The sequence below is a fragment of the Crassostrea angulata genome, chromosome 3 (genome assembly GCF_025612915.1).
Source record: "Crassostrea angulata isolate pt1a10 chromosome 3, ASM2561291v2, whole genome shotgun sequence".
NCBI lineage: Eukaryota > Metazoa > Mollusca > Bivalvia > Ostreida > Ostreidae > Magallana > Magallana angulata.
The window spans coordinates 26,946,735-26,966,377 of NC_069113.1; the positions used below are offsets into that span (position 1 = coordinate 26,946,735).

Consider the following 19,643-nt stretch of genomic DNA (forward strand, 5'->3'; position numbering starts at 1 on the left):
CAAAATTTTTCAGAATATATCCCTTATCTTTAATTGAAATTTATTTTTTTTTAATCCTGACCTGATTCTTCCTCCAGGTCTTGGAATTGAACGGTTTTCCGGGTTGAGGTGGAATCTGTTCTCTTGCCTGAAGACTTGTGTCGTCTATGCCTCTTTCTCTCCTCTCTGGTGGCTTTTTCTGTTCCTGGGACATTTAACACCAGCTGTATGCTAAACACAGGGGCTATGGTTTCCTCTACCACATCCTTCTGTCTGATTTCTTCCAACACCTGCAAAAAAAATGTTTATCTCATAAAATTTATCAAAGACCTATTGCTGAAACTCATGATAAGAATCTTATGGATTTTTTTTAAATTCAAAATAAACATCTCACTGCATGGGCATAGAGACAGTTTCTACTGAAACTGACATAAAAATTTTGAAAGTTATGGCCTCAAGTGAAACAAACATTTAAATGTTACTTTTATCTTAAGTTACGGTAATTAGCAAGCTTCAAATCAATTTTCATTCTAAACATGTGCAGACTTCAGAGTATAAAATCATAGAGTAAGAGTTATTACCTCATCAACATCAGGGGGTCCCTCCACAATTTCTGGTTGATCAAAGTCAAAGTGAGGGATCTCATAGGGGGTGTTGGGTTTGGGAGGGACCGGGATCACAGGTCTACTGCTGCCCAGACTCTGGCTCCGCCCTGAAAATGGTCTGGAAACAAAACCCCCCAAAAAAGTAAGTCAACAACAAATCAAAAGTTTATACTTTATAAACATTAATGAAATCAAAGAATTTTATAATTAGTCAATAATTTTAAACTTTGGGGAAATTTAACAATATTTGAAACTATAATCTACTTGCATTTCAATCTTCATAAAGTCAGACAAAATAATATACATTGTAGAACAAAAGAACCCTAGCTGATGCATAATATGATAAATAAAAGTTACCCTACCTGCTAACTGAGGACATGCTATCACTTCTCTCTGAATGTGTTCCATGTTCACTCATCTGTAACGATTACAAACTTGAGTTAACATAACATATTAAATTTTCTGTGAATTCCAAATGTAATAAGTAATTGTAGTGTAATGTAATTTTTTCATTCTATATGCATTAAGATTTTCATTTTTCTTTTTAACAGCCTTCAAATTCAAAACAATTATGTAATTTCTTGAATTAATTAATTTTTGTTAATTTTGAAAATGACATTTAAAATGAGTCCATATATTTAAGGATATACTATGACATTAGCATAAGTACCCAGTAGAAGTATATATCTTTTATTTTAGTACATATAATTACATATGTAATATGATATATATCTATTAGTTGTAGATGTAATATATTTTTTATTTTCATAAACTAAAATTTAAGAATAAGTACCTTTAAGAGTATTAAAATAAACAAGAGGCCCATGGGGCCACATCGCTCACCTGAGCAACAATGGGCGTTCAAAAGATATTGTGCCATATGGTCCCTCGGTAGAAAAACAAAAAATAAATATTGTAAAGTATTCGAATTTTACACTTTTTTTGTATACATGTAATCTTTGACATTGTACCTTCATGAAATACTATTTTTTACCAGAATAAGAAAATTCTACGCAAGATATAAAACTAAACATTTGGTAGAGGTATACTGTTAAGTTGTTAACTTCCAAATCCCTATATTTTCGTTCTGCCCCCCCCCCCCCCACTTTGTAAAGCGATCAAAATATATGAGTGCATATAGTTACATTTTTTTCATCAACTACTCAGTACTTACTAGTTATTGTTTTAAAAAAAAATAATAGTTATTGTTTTTTATTTTAAAAACCCTACATGTATAGATGTGAAGAAGAAAATTGTACCTCAATGTGCTCAATTTCTCAAATTAAAAACATTCAAAAATTTTATTTGTCTTCTCCATTACAATTAAATGACTGTTATTTACTTCGCGTACAAACCAGGATAATTTTCCGCTGTGATATTCTTAGGAATAGCGATAATTACTTTATCCCCGCAACAGAAATGTGTCAGAAATATGGAAACTGTTTTAAAGATGTCGTTTTTATTTACTCGTGTCTGAAAAACTATCAAAATTGATGTAGATTTCACATTATTTATTGTATAAAGAGAGGGAAAGTAGATATATACAGAATACTGTGGAATCATTAAATTTCGTGGGGGCCAATTTTCGTGGATGACTTAAATTTTACAGATTCGTGGGGACGTAATTTCGTGTTTTCATATATATCTACAAAAGGGAATATGACTTTATTACCCTAATTCATCAATTCGTGAAGGATGTTATTTCGTGGATGAGAGGTACCCAAGAATTCCACGAAAAATGAGCCACCACGAAATCTAATGATTTCACAGTATCATTATTTTATTTTGTTTGTACAAGTATTTAACATACTCTAATTCATAGAGATTTTCTAATGTTCAACCAAAATTTCAGCGTCAATTGTAGAATTATAAGCAAGATACAGAGCTCACAGTTCGCCTAGGTTTGATTCATATTTTGTTCACATGAGTTTATTACATTCAGCTTATGATTTTTAACTTGGTATTTCCTATTCAGCATTTAAAATGGAAAAAAAGAATGGCCTAAGATTTTATATTCTTTTATTCACTCAATACCAGTTCACTGGTATTTGAGGTTCAAAATCAGTTTATACAAATGTACACAAACACAGTGAAGGATCACATGTACAGTAGGAGTAATAATGACGAAAAAATGTTAAGTTTACAATACAATAAGATGTTAAAGTTGGTTTCTGAACGAACAGACTTTGAAAATTTTCTCAATAAATATTGACAAATTTTTTACTTTTTTAATCTTTAGTTTTTAAGATCTGTGTACAAACATAGAATTGTGAGCAAATCTCTGTATCTTGCTTATAATTTGAAGCTTAACACTCAAATATGGTTAGTTATTAGAAATTGAAAACAATTAAACACAAGAAACATTCACTATAACAAATAAAGAACACAATTTATTTTTTCGAAATGAATCATATAGATACATGTATATACCTACATATTTCCGTCAGCAATGTCAAACTTTATTTAAATTGAATAAACTCGAGAAAATGCCGAGCATCGCAACAAAACCTATTGCATTAATCTACCATTTCGCAAAAGATAATGCCGATCGAATTACCGGTAGAATGAATTGTATTTCATTATTTTTTAATACATCAGATTTTGCTTAATTTGCGCAGGTAAACAGTTAACTGTTTGATTTACCAAAGTCTCTGTTTGATTTGATACGTAAAAATCACGAAATAATACAGACGATTGTTCCCAGGTTACAAGCAGAAATAATGAAAACGAAACGAAAATCGGAACAAGCTAACACCAACGTCATGTGTGAAAACTGTCAACGCATTGAAATATTTAGCCTCAATTTACTTCACAAAATCGGCAACGATATATTTTGCATGTTTCAAAAATTTCCCTTCATACGCGAACTGTTGCACAACAAGCAAATTCATCATAGTCAGATCGACCCTTTTTCTTATAATGTCATGGCTGCTTTAAACAAAGAACCTCGTTTTAGATGTATGGAATACGAGTCTAGGTAAAATGGGTATGCAAACCCGGGCCGTGGCAAAATAAAAGCCAAGGCAGATCGACAATCGTCAATTCCAAATACGCATTATTTTGCAGCAATATATACAGCGAATACAAATATACTAGTCCATCAAATATCCTGATATTTTAATGAGATTGGCAGATTAATATCTGCCAATCTTTGTTTTGCCCAGACCAAGTCTTGCCTACCCATTTTACCGGATGCCGGATTACCGGATGCCGAGCCCGAAGCTATTAAACTGATTGAAACACCCATTTCCTTTATTATTATTTTCGTAATAACTCAAATTTGACACAGAATTAGCACTTAATTTTTGCAATTTATATTTTCCTTCCCATAAGGATAATTTATGCTAAACTACGTTGAATTGGAATCAGTAGTTCTTGAGAAGAAGATTTTTAAAAATGCACCCCCCTTTTTCTACAGTTTCAAGGTTTTCTCCGCTTTGAATACAGATCGGACTTTTATTTTTGCAATTTATATTCGCCCTCACATAAGGATGCTTTGTGCCAAATTTGGTTGAAATTGGATAAGCGGTTTTAGAGAAGAAGTTCAAAATGTAAAAAGTTTACAGACGGACAGACAGACAGACGGACAGACGGACAGACGGACAGACGGACGACGGACAAAATGTGATCAGAATAGCTCACTTGAGCTTTCAGCTCAGGTGAGCTAAAAAAGGATGAAAAAAAAAATAATGAAAAATGTATAACATTTTAAAGCAATAGTTCAATGCACTGAAAAGAAAGATATTGGATATTGAAAAAACTAGCTGCCATGTCACCATAATATACAACTGTCATGCAATTAAATGCTGGTGGAATATATTTTATGGCATTTGTAATAAAAAAAAATTAAAAAAAGAAAGAAAAATTCCCACAAGCAGCCAGTGATATTTGAAAATACATATCAAAGCAAAAGAAACCCAAGAGATATTGGGGGGAAATCAGTGTTTGTTGATGTTAATATTCTATATCTATATGTATTAAAATATAAAATACGAAATACTGTATGTCTAAAAATAAAAGTCTCACAAGCTTCTTGGTAAGCAGCTGAAAAAAAATATGGCAAATTCCTTTTTATTGAATTTGTTTGCTTTTTATAGATGATAAATTTTCATATACATGATACCCCACTGACTACAAATTATACCTATATTACAATGTCACTTTGTCATGTGTATTCATGTGTACATGCAGTTATAAGCATTTTCATCACACTTCATTATCAAAACACACTTTATACGTATTATCACCAGAAGCCATTTAGTTAATGAATGAAATACACGTATTTCAGCATAATCTTAAAAAAAAAACACCAGAAAATGAAGGATTAGATGGTTTGCACACTAATGAAAACTTAAAGTTAAAATCAATGGGGTTTAGAGGGCTCGATCTTCTTTCTATATATTAGCAATCATGTCCTCCGATTAAATGCATCCAGGAATTCACACAACATTTTTACAAAACAAAAACATTCGCAATTAGGAAGCTCCTGAACTAACTAAATGAAATTTAAAACATACAAACAACTATAACAACATCTGAATTAAGCCAATTTGGTAACTAAATTAATCAAGGCAGCCAAAATTAAGAACTGATTATATATACATATATCAACAACACGTTTGGCACAAAGACCTGTTTTTTCTCTGGAATTGGGGAGGTGCTAGCAGAAGTGTTTTCAGATGGAATATACGAAGATGCCTGTCAAAACAATTAGCTCATTGAATACCGTCTTTGAATATCACAAATTACAATATTTCTTTGCTTATATAACCTGAAAATTTTGCAATGAATTCATAATTACATTTCTATACAGGAAACTTTTCATATTGAAAGATTAACTTTTGAAATATCTTTTTTTCATCTCTATAATTCATTTAGAATTCATAGAAATATAATTTAGTCAATACTGTGCATGAACAAGAAAAATGCAATTAGGGAGTTAATTAATTAACTCATAAAAAAAGACACAGATGGGTTGACATATCAAAAATGGTCCAATATTTTAAAAACATGAAATCAATGAAATAAAATTAAAACCATTCTGTTTTGGCAGTCAGTGTAAGTTAATTAATGGAGTTCTATAGGAATAAATGGATTGGGCAAACATACATATTATATATGTATGCGGAACGTTTCAAAGAATTAATGGAACAACAGAACTGGAACTTGTAAACTTACAATGCGATGGGTTGAAACAATTCCCTGATGATAAAATTGATAGTCTTGACATTTATAAATTGAGAAATCTGCATGTCTATTAAAAAAGGCATTATTGAAAAATCTAAAACTGGCTAAAGTACACTGCTTTCTACATATTCTACCAATTGTACACAATAATAATTAAATTATCAATCATAATTAATAATAGCTGAAAGATTCAAGATAATATTCACTTTACACATTAATAAATATATGTATCTACTGGACTTTAAAATTTTCTAGTTTAACTTCTAAAAATCTACCAGGTATCCACAATAGTTTTTTTTTTCTAAAAGAGCTATTCATCACAAATTTTTCTTATTTCACATCATCTATGAAAGAATAAAAGAAATATTGCTTATACCCGTTCCTCGTCTTCGTCGGTGACATTGTATGATGCTACCAGATGATCCAGCAGTTGACGGACAGCGGTCAACACGAGTCGACGCAACATTTCCAGAATCAGGTAGTCCACGGAACGAAGGAAACTACACAGGCGGGACAAGATTTTTCTCCACTCGGAGATCTCCGCATACAATGGTTTTACCCCTAAAAGAAACCCCACATTTATGAAAAATATATTAATTCTCTTTACTTTATCACTCCCCCCCCCCCACCCCCCAAAAAATTGAAACTTTTAAAGATTTTATACATTTCTAAATAGCCTGCTGGAGGCCATTTGCATTACTTACTTGTTTTCTCAACTTTGGCAACAGTTGAAGTTTTACTCGTGAATCCATATTTCTCCTGTAGTTTGGTTTTGCTAGTGACAACAGGCACTGCCTCCTCTTTTGGGACTTGGATTTTGACTTTCTTGGGATTATTTTCATCTCTGATTCCTGTAGTAATACCTTCCATCTCCGCAACAGTCTAAAACATAAAGGAATGCTCAAAGGAATAAATATTGTGTTAAGTATTTATAAAATCAATCTAGTATGTGAAAATAAAATGTTTTACTCATCTATTCTTACCAGAGCGCATTAAGCTTTAAAATAAGAATGACTGATACCCATATCATTTTAACAGGAATTCCTTTGATTAAATATTTAGTTTGAAAGCAACTGTTCTTAAGGTTCACAAGTATATTCTATAAATGCAAATAATATGTTTCAAATTTTCTCCATCAAAATAGACATTCAATAAAACCACAAAACTTACCGCACACGACTCCCACACAAGATTAATGATTTTATCTCGCAGTGCATTAAGCTGCTTCAGGGCCTTATCCCCTTGTTGCTCTTGCATTGACATGAATTCCTCCAGAGTAAGGGTGCGGCTCTTGTCCAGGGACACCAAGGAGATGGCATGTTCCCCCTCCCCCAGGCCGGTCAGACTCCCCGAGGCCGCCTCACACAGCTTCCGAACGTGGACCAGGCAGCCTTGTAGAATCTCATTGGCCATGAAGAGGGTTTTATACAGAACAGCCCTAAGAAATTCAAGATAAAGTATTTCATTATCCATAGGTGTAAAGTAAGAACGGCTCATCATTTTTCGAACTGTATTTTAATCCTGAACTGCTATCAATCTTCTTTGAATAGTAGTTGAGGAACTGGCTTATAGTTACAAACCTACTATTCAAAATATGGTATATCATATCATTAAGTGTAAGCTATGAAAAGCTCATCATCTTTGAACTTAATTTTAATCTTGAACTGCTATCAATCTTCTTTGAGTAGCAATTTAAGAAATGGCTTATAATTACAAACCTGCTTTGACTGCTTTTCTGTAGCCTGACATTTCTTTTCCACTGCTTAAATGTCTTCCACAATCTTGAAAAAGCATAGGGAAATCATGTAAAAGCTATTATTGATAAAATTCTATCCACATAAAATTAAAATTATAAAAAGTAATCATCTCTTAAAAAAAGACGATAAAAATTCAAGTTATTAAAACTCAAACTTTTAAAGAAACACATTTCATCATTTCTTAACATGTACTAACAAACATGTTCCATATTCCTTCTTAGCCCATCATTCTGATTTCCTTTCTGTATTTACCTGAACTTGACAAAGACCGGGAAGTTGTGGACCATGTAGAATAGTCTCCTCTCCCACAGCCACCACAGGACGGGGGTGTTATATGTCTCCGACTTACTCTGGATACACTGAAATTTACAACACAAACAAATCAAAAGCCTTGTCACAAATCTGAGCAACTAATTTACACTGCAAACAAATAAAAAACCTTGTTACAAATTAGAAGACATCTATACATTCAAATCTTTAGCATGTACCAGGTAACCAATTTTGTGATCAAAGTCTATTAGACATGATATACACACATTTTTTTTAGAGAAGAAATACCAGTAAGTGGAATATACATTTTGACGCTTTTGTTGAAAATCTTCTTGCTAGCAACAAAGAGGTTTACCCTAGTAATAAATGAAGCAGATATGGTGTAATATTGATCCGACTTTTGCGCCTCGTTAGGGGAGACAACTTGGAGATCAAATGGGTCATATCTGGCTCTTGGGTTCTTCCTTTGGCGAGGAAGGCAGTACAAAAATTCACCATCATCTTCCTTCATTTTAGCTCTCTCCTTCATAAACAAAAGTTTAGTATAAGAAATACACTCAACAAAAATATATTTCCTCAGCACTGAATAATCATACCAAGTGTTCTTCTTATATCAATATATTAAACATGCAGTGAGAGAACTGGAGTTGAATATTTGAATAGAAGCACTAGGCGATCCTGTGAAATTAACCTATTCTTCATGGATAATTAGTAAACGGTGTGACCGTTGGATGGAGCGATGATTTAACACAGTGCAGTTTGATTTTTTTTGTAGAACAAAATTTATTTGAAAAGCACACAGTTTTGCTTCGGAATTAGCCAAAAAAAGTACTTGATTTAGCTTCTTCTTTCTTCTTACAATGCTTATAATTTTCTCAAATTTATTAATTAATTTTTTTTCTACCTTATTCAGTCTCTAAAAGATCGGTTCCTTGATTTAATGATTTTATTTTCCATTTAATGATTTGATAAGACATACGTGAAACTATTTGTATTTCTTGATTAAAGCACTGTTAAGAGTTGTTTACATGTAGTTTGCACAGTCAAAATTTTCATCTTACTTACTTTTAATTAAACACTGGAAAGTTTTTGATTGAGATTCGGGGCAAAAAACATCGACAAATGGTAGTCATTTTAATGATCTAGTTGACTTTTTTAACAAAATGGTGTGCAATATGGCGGCGCCCAGGGCTGGAAGAAACTTTTTTGGCCCTTAGCACCCTTGATTCAACTCTCAATTTTCACTGATTAAGGTCTTCCGTTTCCAACGGAAGACCTTTCTATTATTGTGCGGGAAAAATTATTTTTCTTTTTTTTTTTTTTCTTCCTAGACGCGAACTTTGAGGCTTCATATCTTGCTTATTTCTGAACGGTTTTTGCTCAAATTTTCAGGGCTAATGTACTTTACAAAACACTATCTTAAGCAATTCATAAAATTTAGAATTCCCCTTCCGTTAAAGAGTTATTCCCCTTTTAAAAATTTTTAGGGCCTTTTGTTTCCAGACAAAGGCTCTGAGACTATGATAGCAGGGAATAGGAATCCAACGAATTTGAATAACAGAGACATTGTAGTTGTGCACATCTGTTTTTGTTTTAAGATTACGTTTTTTATTTAGGAAAAGGTAGGGGATCAAAGAACAGGATTCAAAAAAGTGCGAAAATTTAGACATATTTTCCTTTATATCTTTTAAACGAAAAATATTTTATCAAGACATGTAGAATAAAAGTTGTGCAAAATATAGAGGGCTTTCATTTGACATCAATAAAAAAGGGCTGGCCCCTTAAATTAAGGGCCAATGGCCCCTAAAAAATTTTGCTTAATAACTCAAAAACGGTTAGGATTTTGATATAGCTGTCGCTGGAAAAGTTGTTTGTTGGGATCTCATAAAGGTCGTTACAATGTTATTTTGTATGTGATTTGTGTAGTATGAGTGTAAAAAGCTTTACATGTTGACATGTACATGTTTTCATTTGACAAGTTAACGAAAGTCTTTGTGCGTACAACTGGCATAAAGTTGCCGCAGAAAGTATGCTGGTTTATACAGGAGGCATTAATTCATAAGAATTTTTGTTGTTGTTGGAGTATACGCTTTTCCTTTAGGAGTTAAAATTATTGTTGTTAAGTTCTTGTAGTGCACAATCATTAAAAACGGCAATTGTAAAACAAAACATTCTTTTTCTTTTCTAGTAAACCACAAAATATGGAATTAAAAAACTCTATGCATTACATTTTAGTTATTAACTCCATGCATTTAAAATCTACCTTGAATCAGAGCTGCATGTGTGTACACCATTACGTAAGCTCTCCCTTGCCCGCGGCCGAGAAAATCGGTTACCATGCTCGCGGCTGGACTACCTAGCGGTCAGCGGTTATCTAATACACGAGAGTTGCGTCTCTCATATATGAGTTTATGTAGCCGCGAACTCAAGAATTGTTTTAGTTTTGATTACACAAAATCTTTTGTGGATTAAACGATTGGATGTCAAGTAAGAAATAGTTCAGTTAATTAATAAAAGCAATGTCATTCTCTAAAGCAATAATAGACATAGATCAATTGTGGGGTTTAAGTTTAAAATATATAACTTCTATTTGATAGAGTAAGGTCATTATACTGCAAACTTTTCAAATCTTCCTTGGTTCTGAGCTGTGCGATTCTGTGCTTTGTACCTTTACGTAATCTATTCTTCGCCCACGGCCGAGGAGATCAGCCACGGATGCATTACCTAGCGGTAAGCGGTTATTTAATACACAAGATTCGCACACCGCGACTTACACTTACATGCATATGAACGTGTTTGAGTTAATATAGCCGTATATACAAGAACTGTTTTAATTTTATGTTATAAAAGTTTGTCCTACTTGTATATATATTTAATTAAATATTTGAGTGTAAATGAATATTAATGAATGATATTACTCCATATCGGAAAAATCGTTAGAATAAACTAATGTTTCGTTTGTTTAAGTAAAGTACTTTAAAAACTGTACAATTAATGTTTTAAATCAACACCCCCCCCCCCCCCCCCCTCAAATATTAAACCTTTAAATGATGATCATCCCTCGCACATGGCTGAGGAGATCCGGCGCGAGTGGATAAGTGATACGCCGTCGGTTCGTGTTCTTCTACATGTACCTTATGACGCGTTTATGTTTCATATTTTGCACGGACACAACTATATTTTATTATGTTTTCAACTATTATATTGGTTTAAGATGAAAAGATAAATTTATTTTACTTGTACAGTTGATTAAGCATTGGTGTATACGATAGCGTACAAGGTAGTTTAAAAATCAAACAAATTATAATCAAAGTTCCATGTTACATGTTTGCGGTAGGTGCTAGCACGATAAAAGAATGTCCTGAGTTGAGGCATTCGATGATTATTTAAAAGAATATTCACATGAGTTTTAAACAACTTTAGATTAGATTCTATCGGTCACATATTAATCACTTCTGTAGTTTTTCTACATGTTCGTTTCATTATGGAAGCGAACTCATTGCTGCCCCCCCCCCCCCCCCGCCCCGCTGACAGGAGCTCGCGCTGTATTTTTTTATTTTTTTTGGCGAAACGATATCAAGATCTGTCGAAAATCATTTTTGGTGGCTTCTTCTTATGTGTAACATTTTGTTTCACTTTCCCAACCGTTTGTTTATTCGGTCAGTCTGTGTTAATTCAATCGCCACGTGCGACCGAGAATTTTGTGTCGCTTCAGCGCACACAGCTCGGAACATATATAGCCCCGGGTCATCAATTGTTATGTAATTGAGTAACAGTTGGAATGGTGCTTTTACTACATAAAATATAAATAAAAAATCATCCAGAAAAAATGTTACCGTAACTCAATAGTCAATACCAAAAATAAAAATCCGTATGATTACAAACTGAAATCGGTTTTTCAGTATTCGGCGGGATTTGATTTTTCTTCTAACATTAGTATTTTTATTGGTTTCAGAGAATACGATGAAAAAATACAAATAGGAAATAAATCTGATATTATTTACATTGATAATGTTGAAAAATATATAAAATTAAATTAGTCACATTCGTTAGAAAACAATGTTATACAAACATCCGATAATTTTTTTCCTATGTCGTATCATTCGCGTAAATAAATACGTTCTGTACATATCCATGTACCTCAGAAAAAATTCAAATGATTAAACAAAAAAGAAAGTTGTAATTACTATTTCGGATTTTTTTCAAAGTAATTTAACATTGTATTGAAAAGAACAAGAAATAAAAATGATTTAAATTTTTGACTCAATCTTCGTATATATTACCGGCGCTCCTTACATGTATAACGGCGTACAGTGTATATAGATTATCATGATCTATTTGAATTAAGTTCCATTCGTAAAGATTCCCATAATAATTAATTGCATGACTGTGTACATTGTAGGCAAATCCCTGTGCGTTTATTACGTCTTGTTTTCCGTTAACAGTGGTTTAAGTAATTAAAATAATTACTTGTAAAAATATCTGTAATCGGGATTCCAAAGAACTTACTTCCCGCAATTCATAGAAATGATCAGTATGTTTTCTTTCTATGTTTAAATTTAATTTTGTTCAAATAATTAATAAATTTTCTATCATTTAAATTGTGTGCTTCATCAAATACTGATTCCAATTACCTTGAAGTCATTAATTTTTCCATTGGCTATTGACAAAAAAGGAGACGCTTGACCATCCAATGAAAACAAATACACAGAGTTTGATTGACAGGTTCAGCCAGGTGCAGGTCTCACCCGATGTCCGAGGTTATGTGTGTCGCGAGTGGTCTCAATAAGAGTTATCGATGTAAATAAATTAAAAAAGATACATGCTTATCAAAACATGCTCGTGTAAGTTAAAGTTGATTAAGGCTTGTTCCAACAGAAATCATATTTTGCTAACTGTATTTAATATTTTTTATGTATAGCGAATTTTAATATTGTACAGTCATTTTACCGGTAACGAATCAGTATGCGGTTTCTCGTGCATGCAACTATTATTATCGGAATTCCAAATGTTTTTATTTTTTGTTTAAATCGCGTTTCTTTGTCCTTCTAAACTGTATCAAACCCGAAAAAATAAAGGATGAATTACGGAGACAGTAATTTCAACACCCCCTCCAGTTTCCTAGTTTTGAATTCGTTTCCCAGTATCGAATTAAGCGCCCTTTATCACTTCTGACCGAATATTTTGAGGCGAATTAATTTCAAAAATATACTAGAGGTACATGTTAATGGACTTATAAATGAACAAGGAAAAACAATTGTGGGAATATGTCATTTAAACAAATTATATGATCGTTATTTTTATCATACCGTTTTCCGGTCAAATTGAAACTGGACTTGAACAGTTTTCATTTCCGTTACTTTATAATATTGAATTTTCATACAAACACTTTATAGTAGTAATTGATGGTAAGTAGTTGCCATTTTCCTTTGTTTTTCCCGTATATCTATCAATTTTTGCAGCCAAATAATACTTCTGTCGCAATGAACCGTAACTAGGAAAACTACACGTGGTCCTATTTGAAGTCGTAATTTCATTCAAAGCTCCATTATTATTTGATATGATGTATTATCTTTTTAAATGAATTATATTGACTAATTATTCACTAAATAGGGATCAATAACAAACTTATTTTCATAGTTAGGCTTAATTGTTTTCACACTTTCGTTTTTTCTGCTTTGAACATCCGGCAGCCCATATCTGGGGCACATTTTTAATTTGTAAACAATTCGGTAAATAATCGTGCAAATGGCAAACACTGATATAATATTTATTTCTATGTTATAATCACCTAGCTAGAATTTTTTAAAACCTCAACTTTGTCTTCCACCAATAATTTTTCTAAAAATTATTCGATACTGGCAAATATTCGTTACCGGTAAAACTGTACCAGTACTGAAACATCGTATAAAACGTTATATATACATGTACTCTGTAACAAGTCGTCTTTTAATACATATACCTTTCTTTTGTTTGTTAAAAATAAATTCAATTTTGTAAAAAGATAAGTATATCATTTCTTCTAGATTTTTTTTTCATGAAAATACCTACAAGAGAGTTTTGCCAATCACAAACAGTTTAAAGTACATGTAATGTAAAACACGGGCTCCATTTTGAAACAAATTGTCAGAGAGTTCCGAATGAAATCTGATAAACGTTTCACATGGTTCTCGCACGCTTTGCTCGAAACGATTTAAACGCATTGTCCGAAATTCTGCACGCTTTGTCCCAAACGCTAAACGGTTTACACGAAACGCTTCACGATTCACACGAAACGCTAAACGGTTAATACGAAACGTTTTTCGCACGTTAGTCGCACGCTTTTTTTTGTTGTAGTAGTACGTTTCAGGGTCTGTAAATTTCTAAATTGCACATTGTCTTCAAAAATTTACAAATATTTAAATAAAGAAGTTATCTTAGAGAAAAGGTTACGTGTTTTGTAAACGGGTTCGGTTTAAAATAAAAAAAAAAACCACAATTCCTGACATGCCACATGAGTACATACTGTTTATTACAATGCTTGCTACCCTCTGAAAATTTAACTCGCCATTAAATATCTCATTTTTTAAATAATGTTTGTTACGATTACATAAACTGTATGCGACAAATAGTTTTCCTAAAACATTTTCTTATTTTCTTTTTCAAAACACGTTTTATATGCAGGCTTTCAATCACAACACGTTTTTATAACAAAAGCAGAACTGAAAGTTTAGTAATTATAATCGTTTGACACCATATCACATATATTTTCAACTCGCAGCAACAACGGAAGACCTACTCGTGGCTTTGCCACGAGCTCTGCTCTAGTTTTCTTATATATACATGTTACCATGAACCTCTCTTTGTGAGGCGGGCATTGCCTGCCTCTCGCTGCGCTTGGCATAAATATATAATAGGTTTTTACTTTTAATATCAATCAGGTTATTCATTTTACATTATTTCAGAACACATTGGTAATTAATACATTTTATGTAGATTCTTGACCTTTGAGGTTATTCAAGCCAATACGTATCATTAAATAAATACATGAAAGCGGGAAAACTAGATCTTGAGGAAATACATTGTTTAACTAACCTTCTCATTGTCAGGTAAATTTTTTAGCTTTTCCATGGCATCTTTACACCCCATAGCATGACGAGGGATTTCTGTTTTCCATCCTAGCCTCTCTCTGAGTTTTATAACGTTATCCATTATGTTGTCGTTTTCAGGGACTAAAAACCAAAAGCACCTCTTAAAAAATATCACTCTTGAACATCTTTGTCTTTTGTTGAAATTTTGACATAAAATAAAATACCAATGCTTTTGTATATTACAACTCAATTTGGAATTATTTGTACATCAGAGAAGGTTATTGGTTAGACAAAATTAAAATATTGTGACACGAAAAGTATATTTTATGGTGTTATCAGAAAAAGCATCAAATGTTTTCATTGTGCATCAATTCTAACTCAAGTCATCCTTTAGACTTATTTGTAAGACTTGAGATTTATTTATATTGCAAAATACCTGTGTCATCATATTTGTTTTTCTTCAGGTAAGACAAAACATGAGTCATATCTTTCTTCCTTCCTGACTGCTGCCTGGCATGAGAATCGGTTTTTATTGGCTGGCTGGTTTTGGCCTTGACCTTCAAGTCAGTAGAAGTCTTTTCCTCTTTGACTTCATCAATAATTGGGATAGTCTCGGGGTATTTCTCCATCATGGATTGTATTTTGGCATCCTCTTCTTGCTCTTCTTTGGTCGGTGTGGGAACAGAGAAATTGGTGAAGGATGTGCCTGGTTTGGACTCAGTGCTACGACTTTTAGCAAAGTTAATCGGTTTATCTCCAGCCGAACTATTTGCTTCCTCTCTACTGATTGGGGTTTCCACGTCTTCCAATTGTCCAACACTATCTGAAAATAGATTACCTTTTCACATATACCTTAAGTAAAGCAGGACTCAAAATACATGTATTGTTAGGCACCAGATTACATTTATCAGTATGGAGCCAGAAATTTCCCCTACCTGATCGGGCGACAGTGCTGGCCTCGGTTCCTGGACCCATCAGTTCCTGTAGTTCAGCCATCACCTCCAATTCCTCAGCTTCCTCTGGGGGAATCTCGTCCATTGTCATGGAGGGGGCAGGAGAGGGGGGTAGTGGCTTGTATATCCTGAAAAAACCCCAGATTTTTGATTCACTACTAATTAATACAGACTTCAGTATTGTGATTCACAATTTGTGAAATACCAGAACTGTGAATCATTAACACAATATATCCATTTCTTTAACTTGTTACATGTCTACTTTAAATTGGATTTTGAAGGAAAAAAAAGTTATTAAATACTGATAAACGTCTGAACATTTTCAATACCAATTAAAATATATTTCAGGGGAAAAATGAGTGGTATCAGACTCAATTTACATAAATCACATATCAAATACTTTTAAATTTAAGGATATACATGTGTGGTAGATCTGGATTTCGTTTGTATTTATTATTATTAGTATTCCGATCCCGATGTGATTTATTCTATTACTTTGGTAACGCCCACTTTATACGATAGCCAATAACTTTAATGACAGTTGTCTATTGTTCTGTCCCATATATAAAGCCGTGTAAGTCCTTATTTGACGAGGGATACGGCTGGTTTTGCTAGCTACTTTTCTCCAGATAGAGGGAGGGAGACAGCTGGTTTCACTAGCTACTTTTATCAAGATGGAGGGAGGGAGACAGCTGGTTTCACTAGCTACTTTTCTCAAGATAGAGGGAGGTAGAGCTGGTTTCGCTAGCTACTTTTTTCCTGAGTCCCCGTCTCGTCTGTCTATTTGAGGTCCCTGTTAAAGTTAGGTTTTAGGGTTGTGGGATTTTAAGTACTTGCTATTGACTTGTGTTCTTATTTTGTTATAATAAATTTATAAAGGGTTATTAATCTTGGTTATCATTTACTTTGAGTTTGGTTTATTATATCTGGTTTATCTATATTGAGAATAAAGTTGTTTTCAACAAATACCTTATTTATAAATTAGCAAAGTTTAATTCTAATGTAGAGGTCAAATTCAGTCTCAAAACAAAAATAAAAGCAAAGTACTGATAAAAACCTATACGGCACTGACCTGCTACACATGTAATACTTACTTATCCACAGTAAGAAAGGACTCTTCTTTAGTTGTGTCTTTCTTTTGTTGTTGTCTTCTTTCATAATCCTTCTTGAACAATGTTGTTCGGAAGTAGTTTGGTGGGACGGGGACTCCATTTGTTTTGGGAGGAGGAGGGCTTGGTGAAAATGGTCCCTGAAATTATTTTGTAAATGTAGTCACATGTTTAAATTTTTTGAAGTTGGTTATCCATATGAAAATCTATTTTATCAGACTCAATCATACTTGTATTATTATTTCTCTGTCAATGAAATTTATAATGTACGTAAGTACAAACATATATAATATATCAATGTAGTCTGTTTTCGATCCATGGTTATACAAACATCTTACCATATAAATATTCAATACATTGACATTCATCTTATTTAAGATTAAACTTACTGGCAATGCTGTTTGTTTCTTGTTAATAGGAGGAACAACAGAAGGAGCTACTCTTGGCTGACCTCTGGCCACTCTTAATGCTTGTGAATTCTCTGATCGATCTACCAACCGGGCCAGCAAGTGGCTCGCTGCACTCCTTCCATTTCCATTGGGAATTTTCAGGGGTTGACTTGCAAGCTGCTCAATGCTTTGAGCTCTCTCCAGATGTGAATCTGGAGCAAAACTAACATTTTTCTGTGGGGATGCTTTCTCTGTTTTTGTGGGAAAGATTTCTGCTTGAAACAAGTCAGGGTCTGCAATGTCTTGGTTGATGACAGTGGACTCCGAGTACTGGGACTGGCTATGATAGCTTCCCCTAGATTCTCCACGTATGTCAGCAGCCATTCTTCAGCTTAACATAACCTATAAAGTTTTCAGCTGGTCATTGCCGGGAAACTGTAAACAAGTATTAGCATTACTTTAAGACGCTGTTTAAGATACATTAATGACTATTTTTATCAACAGCTTATTCATATCTCTTTAATATCTTTAATATCCCTAATCAAATTTAATTTGGATCCTTGAGCTATGTATACAGTGACTGTCATCATTCTCGAAGCATGTGAGGGGCACTTGTTCAAATGTTTATTCAATTATGTCGTTTTTCCGCATATATATGTATAAATATGTATTTACACTAAATATGTGTTTAACAAACATATAAATTAGGCAATTGGTTCAACAAACAACATAATCGTGCGTTAACTATAACACTCACGAAGCTTGTAAAGTTCAAACTTGTCTTACTTTCCGCCATGACAGTTTATGTACCTTAGCAATACCCATCATGCATTGCAAAATGACACTACTTTAAGAATCTGTAGGGCACCTGCAAATTCCGAGTTAATATTTAAGTTTGTTTTTCTCTGAGGTCCGATTAAAACTCTGAAAAAGAGTAAATTAATCCTCAAATGTTTGTATCGATTGATACAGATGAAAATAATATTTATTTTGGAGATAACAATCAGACATCGTTTTTGAAAGGGGGGGGGGGGGTTGACTAATAAAAAAAATCTTGACAAGCAATAAAAAAAACCATCTTCAAAATCCTAATCCGGAGTAGGGATGGTGGTGGTAGCAAATTAAAGACATCAACTCTAAAGTTAATAATTATGTTAATTTCCCTATATATATATATTTTTTTTAAGATGGGGGGGGGGGGGCTCCTAAATTAACCAGCTGTAAACTCAATTTTCTAAATTTTAAGAAAATCATATGTAGCCATAAAAAGTTGGGGATGGGGAGTGGGGCACGCTTGGTAGCTGCTATGATCTAGATGCATCCCTGTTTTTTCCTTAGCCACTAAAATAGTAAATCCCTTTGAATCACAGGTTTGGCCAAACATATGTACATGTAAATAATAAAAATTCCCAAGAAGATGGGGGAATAAGATAGTGCAAATGCCCATTTAGTGAAATAAGTCATAAAATACAATTTCAAATTTCCCCCCCCCCCCCCAACAAAATACACATGTACTTGAAAATGTTTAAATGCAAGTTTACAAAAGGACATTTCTAACTTTATTCAGTTTTGAATGTCTTGACAAACCATAAGAAAAAATAAATAAATTCAGAAGTTTGGTGGTATCGAACCCACAATCTAAACACCCTAGGACTATAATGTTACCTAATGTTTGGTGCTCTAACCATTTCATTCACAACAGACTCCAATTTTTTAACTGCTATAGCTAGTTATATATATAGGACTTCGACCACAAATTTACGGACCTGTATTATTTTTGTAAAACGTTCAATTGTGTGATACAAAATGACATTTTTAAAGTAAAGTCGGTCATCTCTCCACATTTTTGTTGATTGATATCAATTCTATATCCTATAAACCTTATATAAACTATGACAAAAATATGGAGCTCAAACCCTCTCTACAAAAGAAAAGACATTGAAGTTCTCTAAAAATGACACTATCTAGAGGTTTTGACACCCATACACCAGTTTATATCAACCTATTCCAAGTATTTTAAACATACTTAATTAAGGGTGATAAATCGATGTTATGATAAATATACATTACTTTAAATAAATTAAGAAAAAAATGATCAGATTTGTTGATATTTTAATTTTATGGTGTCTTATCTATTCTCATATAGGCATTTTACTCATCTTAATCACCCATCTTCTTTCGAAACTTAATAGTCAAATTTTTATAAACATGTGTAACAGAATTATTATGGACAGCAGAACCACGATTTGAACCTGCATGGGTCCCTTAAGTTGTTAAGTCTGATGAATACCAACTGAGCTATTTCTGGGACCAGAAATCAAACC

At 33.1% G+C, this 19,643-nt stretch overlaps 1 protein-coding gene across 11 annotated transcripts in view; it reads right to left on the reverse strand.

Moving 5' to 3' along the window:
* Positions 1-18,148, reverse strand: part of LOC128175353 (dynein axonemal heavy chain 6-like) — a 57,382-nt gene extending 39,234 nt beyond the window's left edge. For 7 of the 11 annotated variants that reach the window (XM_052840912.1, XM_052840907.1, XM_052840908.1 and 4 more), the window contains exons 1-16: positions 18,077-18,148; positions 17,320-17,754; positions 16,916-17,070; positions 15,804-15,949; positions 15,305-15,691; positions 14,873-15,009; positions 8,154-8,321; positions 7,781-7,887; positions 7,490-7,552; positions 6,942-7,209; positions 6,476-6,653; positions 6,148-6,332; positions 5,217-5,282; positions 947-1,002; positions 561-702; positions 62-269 (exon numbers count right to left, since the gene is read on the reverse strand). In XM_052840912.1, coding sequence (XP_052696872.1) covers positions 62-269; positions 561-702; positions 947-1,002; positions 5,217-5,282; positions 6,148-6,332; positions 6,476-6,653; positions 6,942-7,209; positions 7,490-7,552; positions 7,781-7,887; positions 8,154-8,321; positions 14,873-15,009; positions 15,305-15,691; positions 15,804-15,949; positions 16,916-17,070; positions 17,320-17,703 — 2,650 coding nt within the window. In that variant the 5' untranslated portion in view covers positions 17,704-17,754; positions 18,077-18,148. Of the gene's footprint in view, positions 1-61; positions 270-560; positions 703-946; positions 1,003-4,610; positions 4,629-5,216; positions 5,283-6,147; positions 6,333-6,475; positions 6,654-6,941; positions 7,210-7,489; positions 7,553-7,780; positions 7,888-8,153; positions 8,322-14,872; positions 15,010-15,304; positions 15,692-15,803; positions 15,950-16,915; positions 17,071-17,319; positions 17,755-18,076 lie in introns of all 11 variants that reach the window. The other 4 variants (XM_052840911.1, XM_052840910.1, XM_052840909.1 and 1 more) reach the window with 3 other exon arrangements.
* Between the last annotated feature and the right edge of the window lie 1,495 nt (positions 18,149-19,643).